The sequence below is a fragment of the Stenella coeruleoalba genome (assembly GCF_951394435.1).
Source record: "Stenella coeruleoalba genome assembly, chromosome: 3".
NCBI classification, from domain to species: Eukaryota; Metazoa; Chordata; class Mammalia; order Artiodactyla; family Delphinidae; genus Stenella; species Stenella coeruleoalba.
The window spans coordinates 7,029,323-7,055,776 of record NC_137148.1 but is presented as its reverse complement, the minus strand read 5'-3'; the positions used below and the strand labels follow the sequence as shown (position 1 = coordinate 7,055,776).

Here is a 26,454-nt window from a genome sequence, read left to right as displayed (position 1 = left end):
TATTTCATCATCAGAGAAGAATCCCCCTGGGAAACACATTAAAGAGGAAAGGGGCAATGTACAAAGTCCAACTTAAATTAACAGCGGTGTGCTGGAATGCCTGACCTGTCATAATTATTTAATTTACCCACTTAAATTTTATATTTTTGTTATAAATCATTTTGATGCTTTTTGGAAGATTAGCACAGATAGCAACACAATCCATGAAAAAAAAGTTACTTCTTATGAATAATAAAAATCAATATAAAGCGAAAAAACAAACAAATACAGCAAGTCCTGAATAGATGAAACATCTTTGCCAGTGTGATGCTAGATGAAGGCATTTGTGCTGAGCTTCCTTTGAACTGAGAGATCCTTATGACCATTGGAAGTAGTAGCAATGGGAGACTTTCTCCAGTCATTTCCTTCCTATGGTTGTAGGTACTTATGGTTGCAAGGACTCCCTCAGATAATCTTAAATGAAGGAGGATGGGAGTTAGAGAAGGCAAATGGCGAAACTTATCCAAGAAATCACGGCCAGTCAATGGTTTGGATCCATGGAAACCAAGACACAAATAAGTAGCCTTTCTAAAACAGAAGGACAGTCATGGATCCCGGGCTTACTGTGGTGGGAACTATGGTTCAAAAGTCAGAGCCCACCTACCCCTTCCTAAATCTACTAAAGACTCCTGATTCCAGTTAAAATAAAATCCAGTTCCTTACACAGCCTACAAGGATCTACATAATCTGCCACCTCTGGCCAATCTTAGCAATTCAGTCCTCAATTTATTCCATTAGCCCTTTCTCATTCTGCTCCAGTCGTACTACTTTTCTGCCTGTTCGTCAATCACATTTACTGTTCCACCTGCCTGGAACATGCTTTTTCCAGATTATCTCTCTCTGACCTCATATCAAGGTGTTATTTATAGAGCATCTGCACAGAGAGGCCTTTGCTGACCACTGTAGTCAGAGTCCCCTGCCCCAAAGTCTCTCACTGTCTTGTTACCCACTGAATGTAGTATTTTGGAAAGCAAATACCCCCGGTGGCCCTGTTTACTTCTGTTTCCAGTGCCTGAGGCATAGTAGGTGTTTCTCTAATGCTTTCTGAGTAAATGAACTGGAAGTTCAGTGGGGACCCAACATGCCGCCATAGAGGGAGAATCTTGTTTGCATTGGTATTATGCTGTTCAAGATATCCTTAATTCCTTTCTGCTTCCTGCCATCAACAAAGCTCATTAGCAGGCCCCATATAGCTTCATTCAAATCACTTCTGAATTAATTCTCATCAGGGTTGTGTGGAGAATACATCACTGCAGGATGTCCTTGAACATTCCCATCCAAGGCAAAATAATTCATGATGCAACATCTTAATTTTAGAGTTAAAATCAAGTACTAATTTATTTACTTATTTATTTTTGCTCAAATTGTTCCAGCTTTGGCCATGAGGAGTTCTTTCAGTTGGCTCCTGTATTCCTTTGACATACCTTCATCATTGTGGGTGAGGGTTTATTTATATATATTTGACCACGTTTATACTTTCTGGCCCTACAATCTTGAAGCTCCAGCCTCATTTTGTATATTTCCTGCCCCAGTTCTGGAATCATCCATTTCTCCAAGGACCTCTGCTTCCTTTTACTGGAGAATGGTGTTCAAAACAAAGACTTGGGTGTGCTCATGGCTGCTGGCATATTATTGTTTTATGTCCTCTCAGTAGACAGAGAACAGAAACATATGTGTGTGTACTAACTGGTCTATATACACATATCAGTAAAAAGCTAAACATGTGTTCATACTGATGTCTCCACTAGTCCTTACCTTATGGATTATTCTACCTTCTCTCTTTTCTTATCTGTAACCTCTCACTCCTAGCCGTGAAACTCCTGGCTCTCGCTATATATCGTCTAGTTACTTAATTGTTTAATTTCAGCTTTATGTATACAGTGGCTTCAGAAGTGTTAACCCATACCCTTGGGAGAGAAAAGACGTTTCACCTAGAGTATGGTGCTTCTGTATAATTCCTTTGCCTTTAATATTGCAGACTCCACTCATTTGCAAAGTTTCTTAAGTCAGCACCCTTTCCCAAAACCTTATCACCAAACCCAGGGACACACAGATTTTCTCTTACGTTTTCTTCTAGAAATTTTATAGTTGATGTTTTACATTTAGATATATGTTCCATTTTGGACTAATTTTTGTGGAAAATGTAAGGTCTCCATGTAGCTTTTGTTTTTTTTTTGTTTTTTTTTTTTTTGTTTCAATATGGGCATACAGTTGTTCCAACACTATTCGTTAAAAAGACTATTCTTTCTCCATGAATTGGTCTTTGCACCTTTGTCAAAGATCAGTTGACTATATTTATCTGGACTCACTATTTTTTTCCATTGATCTGTTTGTCTATTCTTCAACCAATGACCACAATAACTTGATTACTGTACCTTTTAGTAAAGCTTGAAATCAGGTATTTTGGGTCCACCAACTTTACTGGTTTTCAGTATTCTGTTGGCTATTCCAGGTCTTCCAGGTCTTTTGTTTTCTTCATATAAACTTTAGAAACAGTTTGTCTGATTTTTGAATGTTGAGTCAGTCTTTCATAGTTGGAATAAATCCCACTTGGTCATAGTGTATAATTTAAAATTATTGTCTTCAATTTGCTAACATTGTGTTGAGGATTTTTGTATCTATGTTAACGAAAGACATTGGATTCTAGCTTTCTCTCTGTAATATCTTTATCTGGTTTGGGTATTAGTGTAATCTGTAAGAAATTGTGGAAATTTTGCATTAATTCTTTCTTAAATGTTTGGTAAAGTTCACCAGTTAGGTCATCTGAGCCTGGTGTTTTCTATTTTGGAAAGTTATTAATTATTGATTCAATTTCTTTAATAGATGTAGGCTATCCAAGTTATCTATTCTTGTTTGCATTTTGGTAGTTCATGCCTTTCAAGAAATTGGTTCATTTCATCTAAAATATCAAATTTGTTGGCCAAGTTGATCATAGTATTCTTTTATTATTCTTTTAATCCATGGGATCAGTATTAATTATCTCTTTCATTTCTGGAATTGGTCATTTGTGTCTTTCTTTATTTTACCATTTGACTGGCTAGAGGTTTATTAATTTAATTGACATTTCAAAAAACAACTTTTTGATTTCTTTGATGTTCTTCATTGTTTTCCTGTTTTCAATCCCATGGATTTCTGCTCTATTTTAAATTATTTCCTTTTTGCTTCATTTGGCCTTAAATTGCCCTTTTATCTCTGGTTTCCTGAAAGGAAAGCTTAGGTTATTTATTTTAGATCTTTTTTCTTTTGTAGTATATACAAGTAATGCTATAGATTTCCCCTTATGTACTGCTTCCACTGTACCCCACAAAATGCACTGTTATATTTTCCTTTTCATTCAATTAAAAATATTTAAAAATTTCTCTTGCAACTTCTCCTTTGATTTGGGTTACTTTGAAATGTGCTGTTTCACTTCCAAATATTTGAGGGATTATCCAGCTATCTTTTTGTTATTGACTTTTTGTTTGTTTAATTCTATTGTGGTCTAGGACATACTATGTGTGTATGCTGTCTTTTCTTTCAATTTTGTATGTTGTGTGGTCCAGAATGTGGTCTATCTTGTTGAATATTCCATGTGAGCATGAATGAATGTGTTTTATGCTGCTGCTAGATGGAATATTCTATAAATATTATGATTCTTGTGCCCTGTTGGTGTGGTGGGGTGTGGGGTGGAGGAGTGCTCTATAACTGTGTGATAAAGTGTCACTTGTAGTGAGCTCTGTCTCGGGCTGTGACCTTCACAAGTGTTTCTCTATCAGCTTAGCTTTTTCCTCCCCTTCCTTCTACTCCCTTCCCTGACTGCCATGTTCCCCCCTATCTATTTTCTTGAAGCCCTGATCCTAGTTGACTATTTATTCCCACCCTTTAGGAAAGGCAAGAAGACTGCAGGCAGTTGGAAGGGAACAAATGTCCTTCCCCCAGTTGGAATACAGCTCTGGGAAATTCTTTTCCTCTGGAGAGTAGTGTTTGGATTTGACTTACAGATGTGCTTCACATAGTAATGTAAGAAAAACCTGAAGGGCCGTTGCCCAGAATCTCCATAAATTATTATTTATTTATTTATTTTTTTTGCGGTTTGTGGGCCTCTCACTGTTGCGGCCTCTCCCGCCGCAGAGCACAGGCTCCGGACACGCAGGCTCAGCGGCCATGGCTCACGGGCCCAGCCGCTCTGCGGCACGCAGGATCTTCTCAGACCGGGGCACGAACCTGTGTCCCCTGCATCGGCAGGCGGACTCTCAACCACTGCGCCACCAGGGAAGCCCCTCCATAAATTATTGATATAAAAGGAATGCATCTTTTGGAGAACACAACAGACTCTTACACAAAAGGGAGAGAGACATTTTTATCTCTCTCTTTGTCGTAGTCCATGATACAGCCCTGATGCTGAGAAGGTTCTAGAACTCAGATACACTCTGAATCCCTGCCTGAAGGGCCAGAGAGACCATGGTGCAGGTAAAATGTTGGTGCCGTCTAGTAGAATGATATTCATTCTTTAGCCCTTTGTCAATTGTCTTTAAATACTGTGAATAAAGTAGTGCAAGAGGCTGGAAGCTTTGACTTAACAGATGGGAGAAGAAGACAAAAACCCACTGTGTAAAATGGCTGGTGAGAGCTAGGATAACCGGGGTTGAACATGATTAAAGTGGATGAAAACCCAGCATTACACATGTCCTTGTCTGGCCAGCTGAGGGTGGTAGTGTCTGAATTCTCTCCACTGAATTCAGCTCAGGTTAGAGCTGTCTGAGACCAGCATTTAGGGAAGAATCTCTTCCTCGTGAAGTCCAGACTGAAAAGAGCTTCCTATTTATGACAAATCCCAGAAGCCAGCTTCCTTCTTGGGCTTCATCTCAATCTCCCAGGAATGGCTGTTTAACCATGTTGTGCCCAATAATGTCAGGTGACATAATAATTGATTGGTTAAAATAGATTGACTTATTAAAAATAGAAACAGAAATAAAGGTGACTTCTTCTTTGATTACGCTCCATGGTATGATATAGTGGGACAAGAGAAGTAAAATAACGGGCTTTGATTTAGGTAGAAGTTTGGCACCACATACAAATTTGTCATACCATGAAACAGTTAACATTAATAGTAAAACTTATTATTGTGTGGGTTCCTGGTCGGGTAACACTTTAAATAACATGGTTTGTCTTCCTTCCAAAGGAGAAGAGTTTGATTCAGTCCCAGGAGGTGTAATGTAGGAGTAGGGGCAGCTCTAAACAAAACGTTGTTGGCGGTGCTATCTGTCCTCTCTGCCTCTTGTAAGCTGACCTGGGAAGATAAATCGTGCATGACTCTATGCACCCATAGTTAGAAATTGGCAACGTCTGTAAGTCTCTTTCCCCACAACCTTGATGTTGGGTGTGAAAGCTGGTTACAGACTAAGTTGTGCTACATGTAGAAACAGGTACAGTATGAATGCTTATTTTTAGTAAGCAGGTCCAGAATAGCCATAAATTCTGTTCTGTAAGCTCAGGAACCCTCAGCTCTCTGTCCTTCTAGGTGTTCCTCTACATCTTGTATGACGGCTTCTCTTGGTGCCAGATGGACATTATACTGGAGGAAGATCCACTTGTATATGGTAGTCAGCTTCTAGGGTGACTAGGGAAGCCTGCTTGTCTTTGTGACCACTTTGGGGATTGAATATCCTTCTTTATTCTGTCCACAAATAATTACTAATTTGGAACTACCTAAGTCTGACCTGCACCCCAGAAAGCTGAGATTTCCCATCTCTTTGTGCTGCCCTAGGCTGCTCTCTTCTGGGGCAGACCAAGTCCTTTGGATCTTCATTTCTATGGACTGTGAAAAATTAATAAACAGCAACATCAATTAAATACATTCAGGAGACAAGAAGTGGGAGCTCTCAAGCTACTATAGTAGATCCCAACAGGAAGAAAGATTCCTCTTTTTCCTGGCAAGGACTCAGCCAATGAAAAGCCATGGACTCTTTGTTACTGCAGCCCTCCCAGCTTCCTTTTCCCCTCTATAAAAGTGTTCTCCTTCCCTTGCTGTGCAGGGATTTGCACATGGCTCGCCATTGTTGCAGACCCTGAATTGCAGTTCACTGCAGATCCCCAAAAAAAACAGTTTGCTTGAGAAATACCCGGCAGTCTATTTGTTTTAGATCAAGAGGATGAAGCTTGGTGTGTTTTAATACTAGAAAATTGCTAGAGCTAAAAGCATCTTAAAGAGAATCCGGGTAGATAATCCAGGCAAATAAAGCTGTGTTGAAGAAGCACTTCTTTCTATGAAAGGTAAAATACTATGCAAGGCAGGATGTGCTGAAGCATGAAGATGATGGAGGTCTCAGAACAGGCAACCCAGAGAGAGGCAGATCTGAATTACAAAAAGGCACCTGTCAACCATAATTAGTATTAGTGGCTGCCATTTGCAGAGAGAAAAACCAGTACTAATGACAGTGACACTTTCCTTCTGGGGAAGAAGCAGATGATCCAAAACACTACAGTGGAAATAATCCTCACAGAAGAGTGTGTGAGCTGTAATTGCGTGGGGTCTACTGGATTCCTTTAGAGGTTTATGGTCAAGGGATGTTGGTAGAACTGGAAATCAGTCTGGGAACCACTGAATAAGGGTTGGGGGCAGAAAATATTTAGACTTGAGTATAGTTTTTGTTTGTAATATTTAATATTTCCATTCACTTTCATTTGTAACAGAAATCTGTATATTTCTACCACAGTAACCAAAAGGTTTTTGAACAATACTGTAACAGCATTATTTTCTGGGAAAAAAATAATAACTTATAACAAGGAAAGATTGTTTTTTGCTCTTATGAAAAAGAAGCAAAAATGAGGTATTAGGGAGTATGTTAGCACATTCTTGGAGGCCTAAGAGAGAGGCAACAAATCATACATTTTAGTAAAAAGCACCCAGAAGTCCTCAGGTATTACACGTTAAAAACTATTTTTTAAAATTTTTTTAGTTTAAAGTTCTATTTTTATTTTAGTAGGTGAGGTGTTTAATTTCTATCTCAAAAAATCAAAAGTGATCCATATATTTTTGGAGAGCAACATAATAGGAATACTTCTTTATTTTTCAGGTGAATATTCACGGGATTAAACATACTAAAACAACTTCTCAACTATTTCCCTTTCAGGCTGTCTAGAAATGGTGAACTTGAGATGAAGACCTATACTTCTTGTATTCATAGAACACCAATACCATTGCATTTTCCTTTCACTTATCTCGGTGGCTGAGCAGAACATGACCATGTGCTGAGGGCATTTTTGGAATATCACTTGCATCTTGCTCAGTGTTGGTATGACATAAACACAGTAGGCTGACAGCAACCTCTGATGCCACTGTGAGCAGGAGCCCTGTGTGTGCTTCCCCTAGAGAAGGAATCAGGGTGGGAACTCTGTTGTCAACCTGGGTTTCCACACAGGACCAGTTAGTTAGGTTAGTTTGATTTTCATTCCTGTCTCACAACTGACATTTTCCATCTCATACAAACAGGAGTAGATTGACTCCTAAGAACACTTGTAAGTCAGTGCCTGTGACAGTGGAGGGGTGAAGCATTCTACTTTGAAAAATTACATTTCAAAGGTAGTGGTGAAAATTTCCTGGGCCACTACTCTTGGATAAAGCAGCCTTTTTTTGGCCCAAGTTCTTTCCTTCCTGCAGTTTCAAGGTGGGACCGTCTCTTCTGCTTTGCTCTTGTGGGTTTGGGAAACCTCTACCCATTGGCTCTTAGTCTTGCTCTTCTCTCTCTGTCTTTTCTGTCTCTCTCATCACTTATCTTCGCTTTCAGTTTTATTGGACTCAAAGTATTTCAAAGGGACTGATAATTAATTCACACTAATGTATTAACAGTATATACATTTAAAGGAGAGGCCTCCAGGAACAAGCACTGCTTTAATAATCTGACAATTTAATGACGATGCTGCTAGGAGAACAGAATTCAATCATACATCTATCCTCTACCTCACGACCAACCTGTCATAGATTGGTTTGCTTGTAGATAATTCTATTAGGAAAAGGAATCATTTGCTCCACGTCTACCTCCTCCTTCCCAGGAAGACTTGCTGCCAAAACTTCTTCCCTAATCAGAATTTTATTGATCATAGACAGCACAGCCTTTGTGTGTGAAGCATGGCAGCAATTTACCCTTTTAGAATGTTCATCGACCTGGCATCTCCCATGTCTTCTCTCTGCCTGGGTCCCACAGAGTGCCTGGTACATAGTGGATGGATGGTGAATATTATCCACTGACTGACTAGACTCAAAAAAAAACAAAACCACCACCACAACAACAACCAGCAAACAATGATTGAAAAGATAAACAGCCCACATGTACCACACCTAATAGTTCAAACTTCATAAAATTTTCCAGAAGACTAGTTTGAGCTGACTGTACAAAAATATGTCAATTTTCACAGGAAACTGAGAGATAACAGTTTCACTCCTGTTCCCTCTCCTCACTTTACTGTAAAACAAAATCATCACAGAATTGAACCTAAGAGAAGTATACAAATATTTGTTTATGTAAAATATAAATATTTTAAGGCAATATACAAATATTTGTGTAAAATATATTGCTACTATGACATTGACCACATATAGCAGCAACAGCAATCCTTTTGTGGGTAAAACGTGTCCACTGAATATATGCTTACTCATCACCTACTGTGCACCAGGCACTGTTCTAGGCATTGGAATATAGCAGTGAAGCAGACAAAATTCTACATCCTTACATGCCTACAAAGAGATGAATATGAAAAAGTTAAAAATGTAGTATGTAAAATATTGGTAAGTCCTAAGGGAAAAATAAAGCAGAGAATACAGGTAGAGAGTTCATATTCTGATGGAAGAGGGTGTGTGGCTGACTGGAGGAAGACCAGTTTGGTCACAGAGAGTAGCCAGGCCAGGACCCCAAGTTGGAAGTGAGCCTGGAGAGTGCTGGGAACAGCAAAAGGTGAGTGGAATGATGAGGAGGGAGAGCAGCAGGAGTGACCCCAAGATTAGGGAATCCCCCTAGGCTAGGGCCCTAGAGGCCATTGTGAGGAATTTGTTTTTACCCTGAATGAGTTAGAAACCAATGAAGGGGATTGATTAAAGGAGGGGTATTTTCTTAAATTTAATAGATTTCAGTTTTGTTAATAATAGACTGTGGGAAAGCAGACCTAAAGCAGAGACACCGGCAATCCCTAGAAGGCTATTGCAATAATACAGGAAGGCATGCTGATGACTTAGACCAGAGTGGTTGCTGTGGAGATGATGAGGAGAGGTCAGTTCTGGATATATTTGGAAGGCAGTGTAGACAGGATTGGAAACAGGGTCCAAGAATAATGGTGTAAAGAATGACTCCCAAGGTTTTCAGCTTAAGCAACTGGAAGATAGACTTGTCATTTTTACAGATAGGGGGGCACACAGACATTTAACTGAAGGACCCGAAATAGCTGGATATTTGCAAAATATTGTCTTCCAATCTTCTCTGAGATTTAGGCCAATGTAGGGCATCACACTTAAGGGCAGGTCCCAACATCCCTATTCCAGAAGCTGGAATGTGACCAACACAGAAGTAAACCTGTCTTGGTGGGGCATGAGAGTTAGCCATTTAATATTAACTTTGAATTCCATCTAAATGAACTGATTGTTGTCTGTTTATTTCTTCTACCACAACCCTTGGGCCTTCTCTGATTGACTTTCAGTCCCTGACCCTCTGAGGCAAGTGTGCAGTGCACAGAAGGCAGTATCCCCTGGCCCACCATCAAGTTCTAGAGCTGCCAGGAGCCTGCACTTAGCTGACCTCCCCAGGCTGGCTCAACCCCACACCTGTACGTAAACAGGAAGGTTCTCCCTGTCCCTGTACATAGCGCTGACCTTGGTACTTTCAGGAGATGCAGAGATGTCAAGCACTGATGCTTCTCTAACGAATGTGGCCTGTCCAATGGATATCATCTCATTAAGGAGAATTACCTGCATAAATGAATCATAATGAGAACTGAAATCATAAAACTTAACATTTTGATTTATTCCTTGGAGAACTTTACGAAAATAGGAATGCTTTAGAAATATTAAAAAGGATTGTATCTTCAGAAACTGTACCATATTACAGTCACACAATTTACTTTAGGTGCATCCAGAAATGGAAATATATTTCTTTGACACAGATATACTCTTATGAAATGGAAACTGTATGTCTCTGTATCATTTGGCAACAATAAATCTCTTTTTAGAGGTGAATTTATGAATCCCAGCTTCCTATTTCCAAATCTCTCCTTCAGATCCCCTTCTATTCCTCAAATGCAACAGGATAGGAGAAGATAGAGATTCAATTACATGAAATGCCTATTGCATCTTGATGAAGGCCAAAAATGAAATTGAAAAACACACATATTGAGCCTAAAGTAACTGTGGAACTAGTTATAATTCTAGAAAGTTGAGATGAACTCCTGTTTGGATTCCCACCCTCTCCTTACAATTCTTCTCAAATGAACTCTGAGGCTTTAAGTCAACTTATTAGAGTATCAAACAATATACAACACAATCAGAGTTAGGATCTGAGGGCAAATCTCTGTCACTTAAGGTGATGGTAGTGTTATAGTAGATAACTCCTAAATTTCAGAAATTTAACATAATAAAAGTATATTTTATACATTTATTTATATGTTTACAAAAGTATATCATTATGTCCAAAAAGAAAATATAACACTTATAAATATTTATGTAACCAATATAGGATCACCTAAAGATTTAAAGTAAATATTAACAGACCTAAAGAGAGAAATAGACAACAATGCAATAATATTAGAGGACTTTTTTTTTTTTTTTTTTTTTTTGCGGTACACGGGCCTCTCACTGCTGTGGCCTCTCCTGCTGTGGAGCACAAGCTCCAGACGTGCAGGCTCAGCAGCCATGGCTCACAGTCCCAGCCGCTCCACAGCATGCGGGATCTTCCCAGACTGGTGCACGAACCCACGTCCCCTGCATCGGCAGGCGGACTCTCAACCATTGTGCCACCAGGGAAGCACTATTAGAGGACTTTAATAGCCAAATTACATCAATAGATAAATCTTCAAGACAGAAAATCAATAAAGAAACATTGGGTTTAAACAACACATTAGGACAGGTGGACTTAACAGATACATACAGAACATTTCATCCAAAAGCAACAGAATACACATTCTTCTCAAGTGTAAATGGAACACTCTCCAGGACAGATCATACATTAGGCCACAAAACAAGTCTTAATAAATTTAAGAAGATTGAAATCATATCATGACCACAATGGTTTCTTCTCCTACCACAATAGTATGCAACTAGAAAAATTGCAATAAGGAAACTGAAAATTTACAAATATGTGGATATTAAACAGTATGCTACTGAACAACAAATGGGACAAAGAATAAATCAAAAGAGAAATAAAAAACTACCTTCAGACAAATGAAGATGGAAATACACATTCCAAAACCTATGGGATGTAGCAAAAGCTGTTCTAAGAGAGAAGTTTATAGTGATAAATGCATACATTGATAAAAAAAATAGAAAAATCTCATTTTAAACAACCTAACTTTACATCTCAAGGAACTAGAAGAAGGACAAATGAAGCCCAGAGTTAGTAGAAGGAAGGAAATAAAAAAGATCAGAATAAAAATAAATAAATTAAAGAATAAAAAGATAATTGAAAAGATCAGTGAAACTAAGAGCTGGTTCTTTGAAAAGAAAAACAAAATTGACAAATCTTTAGCTACACTCAGCAAGAAAATAGAGCGAGGGCACAAATAAATAAAGTCAGAAATGAAAGAGAAAGTTTATAACTGACATCACAGAAATGCAAAGGATCATATGAGACTACTATTAACAATTATATGTCAACAAATTGGACAACCTAGAAGAAATGGATAAATTCCAAGAGACATAAACCTACCAAGACTAAATCATGAAGAAATAGAAAATCTGATCAGACCAATTGCTAGTAAGGGGATTTAATCAGTAATCAAAATCCACCCAACAGGGTCTTCCCTGGTGGCGCAATGGTTGAGAGTCCGCCTGCTGATGCAGGGGACACAGGTTCATGCCCCAGTCCGGGAAGATCCTACATGCCGTGGAGCAGCTGGGCCCATGTGCCATGGCTGCTGAGCCTGTGCGTCCAGAGCCTGTGCTCCTCAACGGGAGAGGCCACAACAGTGAGAGGCCCACGTACCGCAAAAAAAAAAAAAAAAAAAAAACCTCCCAACAAAGGAAAGTGCAGGACCAGACAGCTTCACTGGTAAATTATACCAAACATTCAAAGAAGAATTAAATATCAATCCTTCTCAAACTCTTACAAAAAAAATAGAAGAGGAAGAAATGGTCCCAAGCTCATTTTATGAGGCCAACATTACTCTAAGACCAAAACCAGCCTAGGACACCACAAGAAAAAAAAAAAAATCCCTGATGAACAAATATTAATAAACCAAATTCAACAATACATTCAAAAGATCATACACCATGATCAATTGGCATTTATTCCATGGATGAAAGGATAGTTCAATATACACAAATCAATCAATGTGATGTACAACATTAACAAAATAAAGGATTAAAATTTATAAAATCATCTCAATAGATGCAGAAAGAGCATTTGACAAAATTCAACATCCATTATAATAAAAATTCTTAACACAGTGGACATAGAAGAAACATACTCCAAAATAATAAAGGCCATATATGACAAGCTCAAAGGTAACATCACACTCAATGGTAAAGATCAGGAACAAGACAAGGATGCCCACTCTCACAATGCTTATTCAGTGTAGTTTTGGAAGTATTAGCCAGAGCAATTAGGTAGGGAAAAGAAATAAAAAGTATCCAAATTGGAAAGGAAGATGTAAAACTGCCACTATTTTCAGATGGCATGATACTATATATAGAAAACACTAAAGATGCCAAAAAAAAGAATTAAACTAATAAATTCAGTAAAGTTGCATGGTACAAAATCATTATACAAAAATCTGTTGCACTTCTAGACACTAATAATGAACTATCACAAAGAGAAATTAAGAAAACAATCCCATTTACAATGGCATCAAAAAAAGTAAAGATCCTAGGAGTAAATCTAACCAGGGAAGTAAAATATTGGGTTGGCCAAAAAGTTCACTTCGGTTTTTCCATAAGATGTTATGGAAAACCCCAAACGAACTTTTTGGCCAACCCAATATCTGTACACTGAAAACTATAAGACATTAATGAAGGAAACTGAAGAAGACACAAATAAATGAAAAGATATTTCATGCTCGTGGATTGGAAAAATTAATAGTGTTGAAATGTCCATACCACCCAAATCAATCTACAGATTAAGGGAAATCTCTATCAAATTCCCAATGGCACTTTTCACAGAAATAGAAAAAACAATCCTAAAATTTGTATGGAATTACAAAAGACCCCAAATAAACTAAACAACCTTGAGAAAGGAGAACTAAGCCGGAAACATCACACTCCCTGATTTCAAATTATATTACAAAATTATAGTAATCAAAACAGTATTGTGTTGGCATAAAAACAAACACATAGATCAATGGAACAAAATAGAGTTCCTAGGAGTAAACCCACACATATATGGACAATTAATCCATGAAAAAAAAAAAAAAAGGAGCCAAGAATATACAATGGGGAAAGGATAGTCTCTGCAATAGTGTTGGGAAAACAGGATTTCCATGTGCAAAAGAATGAAACTGAACCACTGTCTTATACCAGACACAAAATTTAATTCAAAATGGATGCTGGACAGGGTGTGGAGAAAAGGGAACCCTCTTGCACTGTTGGTGGGAATGTAAATTGATACAGCCACTATGGAGAACAGTATGGAGATTCCTTAAAAAACTAAAAATAGAACTATCATATGACCCAGCAATCCCACTACTGGGCATATACCCTGAGAAAACCTTTATTCAAAAAGAGTCATGCACCACAGTGTTCATTGCAGCTTTATTTACAATAGCCAGGACATGGAAGCAACCTAAGTGTCCATCGACAGATGAATGGATAAAGAAGATGTGACACATATATACAATGGAATATTACTCAGCCATAAAAAGAAATGAAATTGAGTTATTTGAGTGAGGTGGATGGACCTGGAGACTGTCATACAGAGTGAAGTAAGTCAGAAAGAGAAAAACAAATACTGTATGCTAACACGTATACGTAGAATCTAAAAAGAAAAAATGGTTCTGAAGAACCTAGGGGCAGGACAGGAATAAATATGCAGTCGTAGAGAATGGACTTGAGGACATGGGGAAGGGGAAGGGTAAGCTGGGACGAAGTGAGAGAGTGGCATGGACATATATACACTACCAAATTTAAAATAGATAGCTAGTGGGAAGCAGCCACATACCACAGGGAGATCAGCTTAGTGCTTTGTGCCCACCTGAAGGGATGGGATAGAGAAGGGGAGGGATATGCAAGAGGGAGGAGATATGGAGATATATGTTTATGTACAGCTGATTCACTTTGTTATACAGCAGAAACTAATACACCATTGTAAAGCAATTATACTCCAATAAAGATGTTTAAAAATATATATAAAGACTTGAATGTAAGACACGAAACCATAAAAATCATAGAAGAAAACATAGGTGGTAAGCTCCTTGACATCAGTCTTGGCAATGACTTTTTGAATTTGACACCAAAAGCAAAGGCAACAAAAGCAAAAATAAACAAATGGGACTGCATCAGACTAAAAAGAAAAATTATGTGGAGCCAAGGAAACCATAAACAAAATGGAAAGACAACCTATTAAGTGGGAGAAAATATTTGTTAATCATATCTCTGGTAATGGGTTAATATTCAAAGTGTATAAAGAACACATATAACTTAATAGTAAAGAAACTAACGATATGTTTTTAAAAATTGACAAAGGATCTGAAGAGACATTTTTCCAAATAAGACATACAGTTGGCCAATAGGTACATGAAAGGTTTCTCAACATCACTAATCATCAGCAAAATGCACATCAAAACCACAATAAGATATCCTCTCATCCCTGTTGGAATGACTACTATCAAAAAGACAAGAAATAACAGTGTTGGTGAGAATGTGGAGAAAAGGGAGCCATTGGTGGGACAGTAATTTAGTTGTAGATACTATGGAAAATGTTGTGGAAGCTCCTTAAAAAAATTAAAAATAGAACTACCATGTGATCCAGCAATTCTACTTCTGGGTATTTATCCAAAGAAAACTAAAACAGGAACTCAGAAAGATATATGCACTCTCATGTTCAATGTAGCCTTATTTATAATGGCCAAGACATGGAATCAAACTAAATGTCCATTGATGGGTGAATGGACAAAGAAGATGTAGTATATATAAAATGGACTATTTGCCATTAAAAAGAATGAAATCTTGCCATTTGTGACAATGTGAATTGACCTTGAGGGCATTATGCTAAGTGAAATAAGAAAAAGACACTGTATTATCTCATATGTGGAATCTAAAAAAAACAACAACAAAAACAAGTCTGAGTTCATGGATATAGAAAACAGATTGGTGTTGCCTGAGACAGGGTTGGGGTAAAATGGGTGAAGGGCATCAAAGGGAACAAGTGTCCAGCTACAAAATGAATAAATCATGAGGATGTTGTGCACAGTGTGGTGACTATAGTTAATAATGCTCTATTACATATTTGAAAGTAGCCAGGGGAGTGGATCTTGAAAGTTCTCATCACACACACAATACCTTTTTATAATTATGTATGGTGACAGATGTTAACTGAACTTATTGTGGTGATCATTTTGCAATATAAACAAATATCAAACGATCATACATCTGAAACTAATGAAATATTGTATCAATTATATCTCAATTTAAAAAAAGAAATAGAAAATGTGAAATTGAATGAAAGGAAAAATACATATAAATTAATAAAATACAATACTCTGTAATGACCTATATGGGAAAATAATTTTAAAAAGAGTGGATATATGTATATGCACAACTGATTCACTTTGCTGCACAGCAGAAACTAACACAACATTGTAAATCAACTAGACTCCAATAAAATTTAAAAAAAAAAAAAATAACCAACTAGAATCAACAAAGCACACAAATTGATTCTTTGAAAAGACTAATAATACTGATCAATTCCTGGTAAAACCAATCAAGGAAAACAAAGAGGGAGAGAGAAGGCAGAAATGACTCATACCAGGAGAGAAGAAGGCATCACTCTATATCCTACAGATATTAACTATACCAAGATATTTTTTAAAGTGTATTTTAGCCCACAGAGCTTTACTGATGGCTGGTGGGACAAGAAGGGAATGGGTTGAAGAACCCAGGCTCATGAATATCATTAATATATGTTTCCTAAGTGTGGAGTGTGGAGAAAACAGGTCTGTTGGAAGGGATATATCTCCTGGGTGAAAACCACTTACACAGTTATCCTAAAGCAAAGGAAATACAAAGATGGGGCTGGGGGGGATGCTGGAAAACATGGAGGAGAAGAGCAAGGGACACCGTTCGTATCAGTAAGATAATGCAGATAGGCAGGAGGAGAACCTTGTACTTACAGTTTTGCCTGAGAACTTATTTACTCTCATTTTCTTTACCCTTAATCAATTCTCATTCATTCCCTCACTCTGAATTATTCACAGTTGAGAAGACTGAGTTACCTATATTTTAGGTCTGGGGAGAAAAAAAAGACACTAATGTCACGATATAATGAAATAGTAACTGTAAGGTCTAAGGGTGGCTAGGGGTTTTCCTTGAAATTTCCTTGAAATTGTTGAATCTGTGTTCTAAGTGTAAACGTCCATTCAGGAAAGAATGTATTCTTAAGTCTACATCCATTGGTATAAGTACAAAAAAAATTTTTTTTTATCACTCTTGACACCATTCCTTAAGTAAGTACAGATTAAGGAAAAGAAAAAAGCAAACATTCATTAAGAACGACATTGAACCTGGAAAAAATTTGTAAAAAGAGTAATCAGAAGGTGAATTTGAGGAGGTTTCTCGTTAGGTAAAGCCACTTCAGGGTTTTTAAAATTCATTCTCAGCTAATGGAACTTTCCCTCCTTTTTTACTGACTTTTCCTTCAGTAACTACCTAGCTGGTAGCAATGTTGGCCCACAAGACCTGGTTAGCAATGTGGGCCCACAAGACCTTCCACTACTGTATTCAAGGATATATGGTATGTTCTTCATAGCTTTTCTCTCTCCTGTCTTTATAGCCCTTTTATCACAGCCGCAGACTAATCTATCATGAATGATCAGAATGTATCCTCTGTGTACTAGTCCAGCCAGGCACATGTAAGGGCTACAGTTGTCTTTGTAAAGTGCTAGACAGAGAGTGAGGCACCTGTGACCTCTCATTGCTGGGGTTTCAGGCCCTGCATTATACCCCATAGCCCACAAGTCCTAGTGCATCATTTGTTATATTCTACACCTGGTACAGGCATTGTAAGCCCAAGGTAACAAATGCCATCAGGCTACTCACAGCAACATCTTTATTTCTTACCTCTCTCCAGGTTTGTTGAGAGTTTTGGGTAGAGAAAGACAAATAAATTGTAAGAATTTGCATGAGGTAGAGAAATCCCTTCTCACATATTCAAAAAACCCAGGTGGAGTCACTATAAAACTTTTTTTTTTTTTAATGTGTGGAGGATGAATTATTTTGTACACTACATAACCGGTTAAACTTGGAAGTTTACTTTTAACTCCATGTCACCATTTTTCAGCAGAAGTCATTTAAAATGAAAATAATTCAAAATACATTATCAATTCACTGCTTTCAAAATCAGTCTGTATAGAATGTTTCCAGGTTAGCCCTGTGACTCATCACACACAAAACCATCAAGTCTTCTTATTAAAATATGTGTCTTTGTCCCTGTATCAACTGGTCCAAAATGTTATGCTTTTTGAGCTCTTGTTTTAGCTTTTTACAGGTTTCTTACTTTGCTGTTGCTGTTGAGCTGTGAGCAGCAGTTAATTTCCTTAAACAGCCTCTCTCTTATCTTCTCTTTTTTTTCCTTCTAGCCACCGTGACCTTTCACATCACAGAATCTGGAGGATTAGGGTCAGAGCAGAATTGAAGCCCATGGTTAATAAACAACATTCTTGGGCTTTATGGAATATTTTTAATGACTTCTGATTGGCAATTCAGAGGAATTTTTTCCTTTTCTTTCTTTTTCGAGTTCCAGGGATGTAGTTTTACCATAAGGTGTGATGTATGACTAATTTATTTAATGGCTAAATTCTTTCTTTTTTCACACACACACACTGTATTTTATTTTTACAAGAGATAAATAGACTGACACCAAGCATTGTAAATGGATGAGCACAACAAAAGCAAAAATGACTGCAATTACCAAACACGAAACACACTCACACTATGTCATAATATTGACATTCAGTCCAGGAATCCTCCACTGTAACAGCTCCTTCACTTTGCAGTGAAAATTGATTTGTATATTTTTTACCTCTGAGTCCTTGTGGGTTTTTTTTCTTTTTATTCAAACAGAAAGTCACAAAAATTATAATCATCCTCATCAGTTCACTCAGTCCCATGTAATTAATTTTTTTTCATCTTGATCTTCTGTTAGCACTTTTATGAGTTCATCAGTTTTCCATTAGAATTCAGAAAATGCTTATTCATTCAGTTCAGCAGTATAGTCAGTTACCAGAAACCTGTACTTGTCAGAGTCTTTTCCATGAATTCCTTGAAGATGAAACCCTTTTATAGGAACATATTTGCGAAAGCATCAGAGTACACCCAAAACTGTCTGTAAATGACAAAACACTTAAAAATAACCACAGTTAAAGATTTGATGAAAGTTCATAATAATGTAATTGACAAGGAAATTTAGTTATTTCAGAGATATACATTTTAAAGTAATAACTAGAGTTATGACTTATAACATTATACCAGAACATATAAAATTTTTAGAAATTCATGTAATGTCTGAAGCATTTATATTAACATATTTCCATACAAATAACCCAATGAGAGTTTAGTATTAGTTGTTTTGTTTGTTTGTTTGTTTATACTGCAGGTTCTTATTAGTCATCAATTTTATACACATCAGTGTATACATGTCAATCCCAATCACCCAATTCAGCACACCACCATCCCCACCCCACGGCAATTTCCCCCACTTGGTGTCCATACGTCTGTTGTCTACATCTGTGTCTCGACTTCTGCCCTGCAAACCATTTGGTATATTCCGAAACATTTTTCTAGGTTCTACATACATGCGTTAATATACAATATTTGTTTTTCTCTTTCAGACTTACTTCATTCTGTGTGACAGTCTGTAGATCTGTCCACGTCTCAACAAATGACCCAATTCCGTTCCTTTTTATGGCTGAGTAATATTACATTGTATATATGTACCACATCTTCTTTATCCATTCGTCTGTCAATGGGCATTTAGGTTGCTTCCATGGCCTGGCTATTGTAAACAGTGCTGCAATGAACACTGGGATGCATGTGTCTTTTTGAAATACAGTTTTCTCTGGGTATATTCCCAGTAGTGGGATTGCTGGATCATATGGCAAATCTATTTTTAGTTTTTTAAGGAACCTCCATACTGTTCTCCATAGTGGCTGTATCAATTTACACTCCCACCAACAGTGCAAGAGGGTTCCCTTTTCTCTGCACCCTCTCCAGCATTTGTTATTCGTAGATTTTCTGATGGTGCCCCTTCTGACTGGTGTGAGGTGATACCTAATTGTACTTTTGACTTGCATTTCTCTAATGATTAATGATGTTGAGCAGCTTTTCATGTGCCTCTTGGCCAACTGTATGTCTTCTTTGGAGAAATGTCTATTTAGGTCTTCGGCCCATTTTTGGATTGGGTTGCTTGTTTTTTTTAATATTGAGCTGCATGAGCTGCTTGTATATTTTGGAGATTAACCCTTTGTCTGATGATTCATTTGCAAATAGTTTCTCCCATTCTGAGGGTTGTCTTTTCCCCTTCTTTATGGTTTCTTTGCTGTGCAAAAACATTGAAGTTTCATTAGGTTCCATTTGTTTATTTTTGTTTTTATTTCCATTACTCTAGGAGGTGGATCAAAAAAGATCTTGCTGTGATTTATGTCAGAGTGATCTTCCTATGTTTTCCTCTAAGAGTTTTACAGTGTCTGGTCTTACATTTAGGGCTTGAATCCAGTTTGAGTTTATTTTTGTGGATGGTGTTAGGGAGTGTTCTAAATTCATTCTTTTACATGTAGCTGTCCAGTTTTCCCAGCATCACTTACTGAAGAGACTGTCTTTTCTCCATTGTTTATCTTTGCCTCCTTTGTCATAGATTGGTTGACCATAGGTGCCTGGGTTAACCTTTGGGCTTTCTATCTTGTTCCATTGATCTATGTTTCTGTTTTTGTGCCAGTACCATATTGTCTTGATTACTGTAGCTTTGTAGTATAGTCTGAAGTCAGGGAGCCTGATTCCTCCAGCTCCGTTTTTTTCCCTCAAGACTGCTTTTGCTATTTGGGGTCTTTTGTGTCTCCATACAAATTTTAAGAGGATTTGTTCTACTTCCATAAAAAATGCCATTGGTAATTTGATAGGGATTTCATTGAATCTGTAGACTGCTTTGGGTAGTATAGTCATTTTCACAATATTGATTCTTCCAATCCAAGAACATGGTACATCTTTCCATCTGTTGGTGTCATCTTTAATTTCTTTCATCAGTGTCTTATAGTTTTCTGCATACAGGTCTTTTGTCTCCTTAAGTAGGTTTATTCCTAGGTATTTTATTCTTATTGTTGCAATGGTAAATGGGAGTGTTTCCATAATTTCTCTTTCAGATTTTTCATCATTAGTGTATAGGAATGCAAGAGATTTCTGTGCATTAATTTTGTATCCTGCAACTTTACCAAATTCATTGATTAGCTCTAGTAGCTTTCTGGTGGCATTTTTAGGATTCTCTATGTATAGTATCATATCATCTGCAAACAGTGACAGTTTTACTTCTTCTTTTCCAATTTGTATTCCTTTTATTTCTTTTTCTTCTCTGATTGCCATGGCTAGCACTTCCAAAACTATGTTAAATAATAGTGGTGAGAGTGGACATCCTTGTCTCATTCCTGATCTTAGAGGAAATGATTTCAGTTTTTCACCATTGAGAATGATGCTTGCTGCGGGTTTGTCGTATATGGCCTTTATTATGTTGAGGTAGGTTCCCTCTATGCCCACTTTCTGGAGAGTTTTTATCATAAATGGGTGTTGAATTTTTTCAGATGCTTTTTCTGCATCTATTGAGATGATCATATGGTTTTTCTTCTTCACTTTGTTAATATGGTGTATAACAATGATTGATTTGTGTATATTGAAGAATTCTTGCATCCCTGGGATAAATCCCACTTGATTGTGGTGTATGATCCTTTGAATGTGTTGTTGGATTCTGTTGCTAGTATTCTGGTGAAGAATTTTGCATCTATATTCATCAGTGATATTGGTCTGTAATTTTCTTTTTTTGTAGTATCTTTGTCTGGTTTTGGTATCAGGGTGATGGTGGCCTCATAGAATGAGTTTGGGAGTGTTCCTTCCTCTGCAATGTTTTGGAAGAGTTTGAGAAGGATGGGTGTTAGCTCTTCTCTAAATGTTTGATAGAATTCACCTGTGAAGCCATCTGGTCCTGGACTTTTGTTTGTTGCAAGATTTATAATCGCAGTTTCAATTTCTTTACTTGTGATTGGTCTGTTCATATTTTCTGTTTCTTTCTGGTTCAGTCTTGGAAGCTTATACCTTTCTAAGAATTTGTCCATTTCTTCCAGGTTGTCCATTTTATTGGCACAGAGTTGCTTGTAGTAGTCTCTTAAGATGCTTTGTATTTCTGCAGTGTCTGTTGTAACTTCTCCTTTTTAATTTTATTGATTTGAGTCCTCTCCCTCTTTTTCTTGATGAGTCTGGCTAATGGTTTATCAATTTTGTTTATCTTCTCAAAGAACCAGCTTTTAGTTTTATTGATATTTGCTATTGTTTTCTTTGTTTTTATTTCATTTATTTCTGCTCTGATCTTTATGATTTCTTTCCTTCTGCTAACTTTGGGTTTTGTTTATTCTTCTTTCTCTAGTTCCTTTAGGTGTAACGTTAGATCGTTTACTTGAGATTTTTCTTGTTTCTTGAGGTAGGCTTTTATAGCTATAAACTCCCCTCTTAGAACTGCTTTTGATGCATCCCATAGGTTTGGATCATCGTGTTTTCATTGTCGTTTGTCTCTAGGTATGTTTTGATTTCCTCTTTGATTTCTTCAGTGATCTCTTGGTTATTTAGTAACATATTGTTTAGCCTCCATGTGTTTGTGTGTTTTACGTTTTTTTTTCCCTGTAATTCATTTCTAATCTTGTAGTATTGTGGTCAGAAAAGAGGCTTCACATGATTTAAATTTTCTTAAATTTGCTGAGGCTTGATTTGTGACCCAAGATGTGATCTATCCTGGAGAGTGTTCCACATGCACTTGAGAAGAAAGTGTAATCTGCTGTTTTGGGATGGAATGTCATATAAATATAAATTAAATCTATCTGGTCTATTGTGTCATTTAAAGCTTCTGTTTTCTTATTTATTTTCATTTTGGATGATCTGTCCATTGGTGTAAGTAAGGTGTTAAAGTCCCCCACTATTATTGTGTTACTGTCGATTTCCTCTTTTATCGCTGTTAGCAGTTGCCTTATGTATTCTGGTGCTCCTATGTTGGGTGCATGTATATTTCTAATTGTTATATATTCATCTTAGATTGATCCCTTGATCATTATGTAGTGTCCTTCCTTGTGTCTTTTAACATTCTTTATTTTAAAGTCTATTTTATCGGATATGAGCATAGCTAATCCAGCTTTCTTTTGATTTCCATTTGTATGGAATACCTTTTTCCATCCCCTCACTTTCAGTCTGTATGTGTCCCTAGGTCTGACGTGGGTTTCTTTAAGACAGCATATATATGGGTCTTGTTTTTGTATCCATTCAGCAAGCCTGTGTCTTTTGTCCAGAACTCTTAATCCATTCACGTTTAAGGTAATTATCGATATGTATGTTCCTATGACCATTTTCTTAATTGTTTTGGGTTTGTTTTTGTAGGTCCTTTTCTTCTCTTGTGTTTCCCACTTAGAGAAGTTCCTTTAGCATTTGTTGTAGGGCCGGTTTGGTGGTGCTGAATTCTCTTAGCTTTTGCTTGTCTGTAAAGCTTTTGATTTCTCCATCGAATCTGAATGAGATCCTTGCTGGGTACAGTAATCTTGGTTGTAGGTTATGCCTTTCATCAGTTTAAGTATATCATGCCACTCCCTTCTGTCTTGTAGAGTTTCTGCTGAGAAATCAGCTGTTAACCTTATGGGAGTTCCCTTGTATATTATTTGTTATTTTTCTCTTGTTGCTTTCAATAATTTTTCTTTGTCTTTAATTTTTACCAGTTTGATTACTATGTGTCTCGGCATGTTTCTCCTTGGATTTATCCTGTATGGGACTCGATGCACTTCCTGGACTTGGGTGGCTATTTCCTTTCCCATGTTAGGGAAGTTTTCGACTATAATCTCTTCAAATATTTTCTCTGGTCTTTTCTCTCTCTCTTCTCCTTCTGGGACCCCTATAATGTGAATGTTGTTGCGTTTAATATTTTTCCAGAGCTCTCTTAGCCTGTCTTCATTTCTTTTCATTCTTTTTTCTTTAGTCTGTTCCACAGCAGTGAATTCCACCACTCTGCCCTCCAGGTCACTTATCCGTTCTTCTGCCTCAGTTATTCTGCTATTGCTTCCTTCTAGTGTAGTTTTCATTTCAGTTATTGTATTGTTCATCTCTGTTTGTTTGTTCTTTAATTCTTCTAGGTCTTTGTTAAACATTTCTTGCATCTTCTCAATCTTTGCCTCCATTCTTTTTCTTAGGTCTTGGATCGTCTTCACTATCATTATTCTGAATTGTTTTTCTGGAAGGTTGCCTATCTCCACTTCATTTAGTTGTTTTTCTTGGGTTTTGTCTTGTTCCTTCATCTGGTATATAGCCCTCTGCATTTTCACCTTGTCTATCTTTCTGTGAATGTGGTTTTTGATCTACAGGCTGCAGGATTGTAGTTCTTCTTGCTTCTACCCTTGGTGGATGAGGCTATCTAAGAGGCTTGATGGGAGGGACTGGTGTTGGGTAGAGGTGACTGTTGCTCTGGTGGACAGAGCTCAGTAAAACTTTAATCCACTTGACTGTTGATGGGTGGGGCTTGCTCTTTGTACCATGCTGCCTTCTTTAAGGGAATGGACTGGTGGGTATTTTTCTTTCTTATTTTCTCAAACACAATAGCCAGAATGTGTGAATAAGTTGATCACTTTTAGAGAAAACTGAAAGTTGCCCTAATGGAAATGATGAAAAGTATTCTATATGACCCAAACTATTCTCTGAAAAAACAACAACAACAAATAAGTTGATTGCAGAAAAAATAAATGAAAGAAAGAATGATTTTCTTCCTCTTTCTGGGAATATATGGAATAGAGTAATGCAGCCTCCAAGCAGTGATTTAGTGGTATTATGGCAAAGGTAAACTCAGGTAATTCTAACAGAAAAGTGAGGAGATGACTAAACACTATCGCCTCCCCAGCTGGAATCCAGAATAAGGAACAAAAAATTATTAACAAGAGAATGATAACCTCTCATTAGGGCTGGTTTTATAATTTCTGTAAGCTTTTAAATAATCCTGAAACAAATGAAAAAGTTCTGAAGAGAGAAGCATAATACTGTTCTTTATATTATAAATAGAATACTATCTCCTTCTGTGTCCCATGAAAAGAATAGCATGTAGTTTAATACCTGCTTTTCTCTAAACCAGTCGTTCCAACGTGTGGTCCCTAGACCTGCAGCATTAGCACCACCTTGGAACTTGCTAGAATTCTGACTCCACCCAGGCCTACTGAATCAGACATTCAGAGGACAATTCCTGAAATCATATTTTCAACAAACCCTCCAGGTGCCTTGTGCTCAATAAAGTTTGAGAACTACTGCCCTAAATCATGCAAATATATCCACTTAACCTTTTCTGAAAGCTGTGCAAGATGAAAATAATATCATGCAGCTGGATTTCATGCCTTTAGAATCCATGATGCTAATGACTTCCTGCTTTTCTAATTTGTGTAGAGCTATTAAGCAGAAAGTCCTGCTAATACCTTCCTCACATGGGAACATTGGCATTTCTGCAGTGATGCCCTGAGAGAGCTTCCAGGGCATAAAGAAAATGGGAGCAGAATGCTAGAAGCCTCATGCCATTAGAAACTGTCCCACGGCTAGAATCAAGAGGGTTTTCCAAGGCTTTTCTGTGAGTGTCATACTCCCCACTCAAAAGTGGTACATGGGGTGTATCATTTTACTCCAACACAGACTAAAGTGACTTGAATTCAAAAATAATTGTAGCCCTATTGGTAACAGGCCTGAGATTTTTGCAACAAGCAGGGTAGCTCATGCACTAATGTTTATCTTGCTGATGTACAGTTTTAGTCATTGATTTCCTGTTCAGGATTTGTAGTGATTTTCTCCCTATTCTCCTGTCTGTTCGGAGTTTTGTACTTGGTAGCTTCTCTCTCCTTCATTCCTGGGAAACATGTTGCTTTTCCTTTGTGTCCCTATGAAGGAGCTGCAGACAATAGAGCAAGTTCAGGTTTATCTTGATGGGACCTCGGGTGGAGACTCACAGGAAGGAGGGAGTTGATCTAGAAAGAAAAATTTCAACAGCCCCAAGGGAAAAATGAGTTATAATTTGCCTCCTGATTTCTAATGAAACATGAAGGTATGAATTCCAGTTCATTTGAATTAAAAAAGTTGAATACTTTGTCTCTTTTGGTATAGATTCTCAAAAATTTAGAAAAAATAGGGAAAAATTATTGATATCATACACTTGACAGAGCTAAGAGAGAATAAGTAAAAAGACACCTACATTTTCCTTCATCTTTCAGTTGCTAGTTGTCTGAATTCTCCAGGGATAATTAATGGATTATGAGTCAGGCTAACCAAGTTTATAGAAGAAATTAAAACAAACAAACAAACAAAACCCTGAAAGTAAATATATGTCAGCACTCATTACTCTTTGTTACTGGCAGTAAGAAGGGCAAGGGTGGACAGTGGACTGGAGAAGCTACCAGAGCAAATGTTAAAATAAGAACCACTGGCTATCAGGTGAGAAGGCCACAGAGAAACAAAGGTACTTTGGGGAGGGGCCTACCTTGAGCCACAAGAGTTGAGTCTGCAGGATGAGGAAGGAAACCAGTTATCTTTCTCTTCTTCCTGCTTCCTACACACCTCACATCCTTCTTGAAAGCAATTCTGTGGATACAGACTTCCATTTCTTTGGATTCAGATCTGTGATTCCCTCAAGGCTCATGTAACCAAATTGCTGGAAGGTATGACTTGCTCACAAGTAACCTGGGACCTAAGGAAAAGCCACTTCTCTGAATCCAAATGAGGTAAATCCCAGGGAAGAATCCTAGAAGCACAGTGTATCAGTTTAAATTCTCCAGAGA

The 26,454-nt window shown here is 37.4% G+C and overlaps 1 protein-coding gene across 2 annotated transcripts in view; it reads left to right on the top strand.

The window, feature by feature from the left end:
- The window catches only part of LOC307184640 (semaphorin-5A-like), a 284,063-nt gene that overhangs the window by 138,619 nt on the left and 118,990 nt on the right, over positions 1 to 26,454 (top strand). The window contains exon 7 of one of the 2 annotated variants that reach the window (XM_079918270.1): positions 7,152 to 7,337. The exons of the other annotated variant lie outside the window; for it this stretch is intronic. Coding sequence (XP_079774396.1) covers positions 7,152 to 7,251 — 100 coding nt within the window. The 3' untranslated portion in view covers positions 7,252 to 7,337. Of the gene's footprint in view, positions 1 to 7,151; positions 7,338 to 26,454 lie in introns of those variants that run through there. 2 annotated transcript variants of the gene reach the window in all.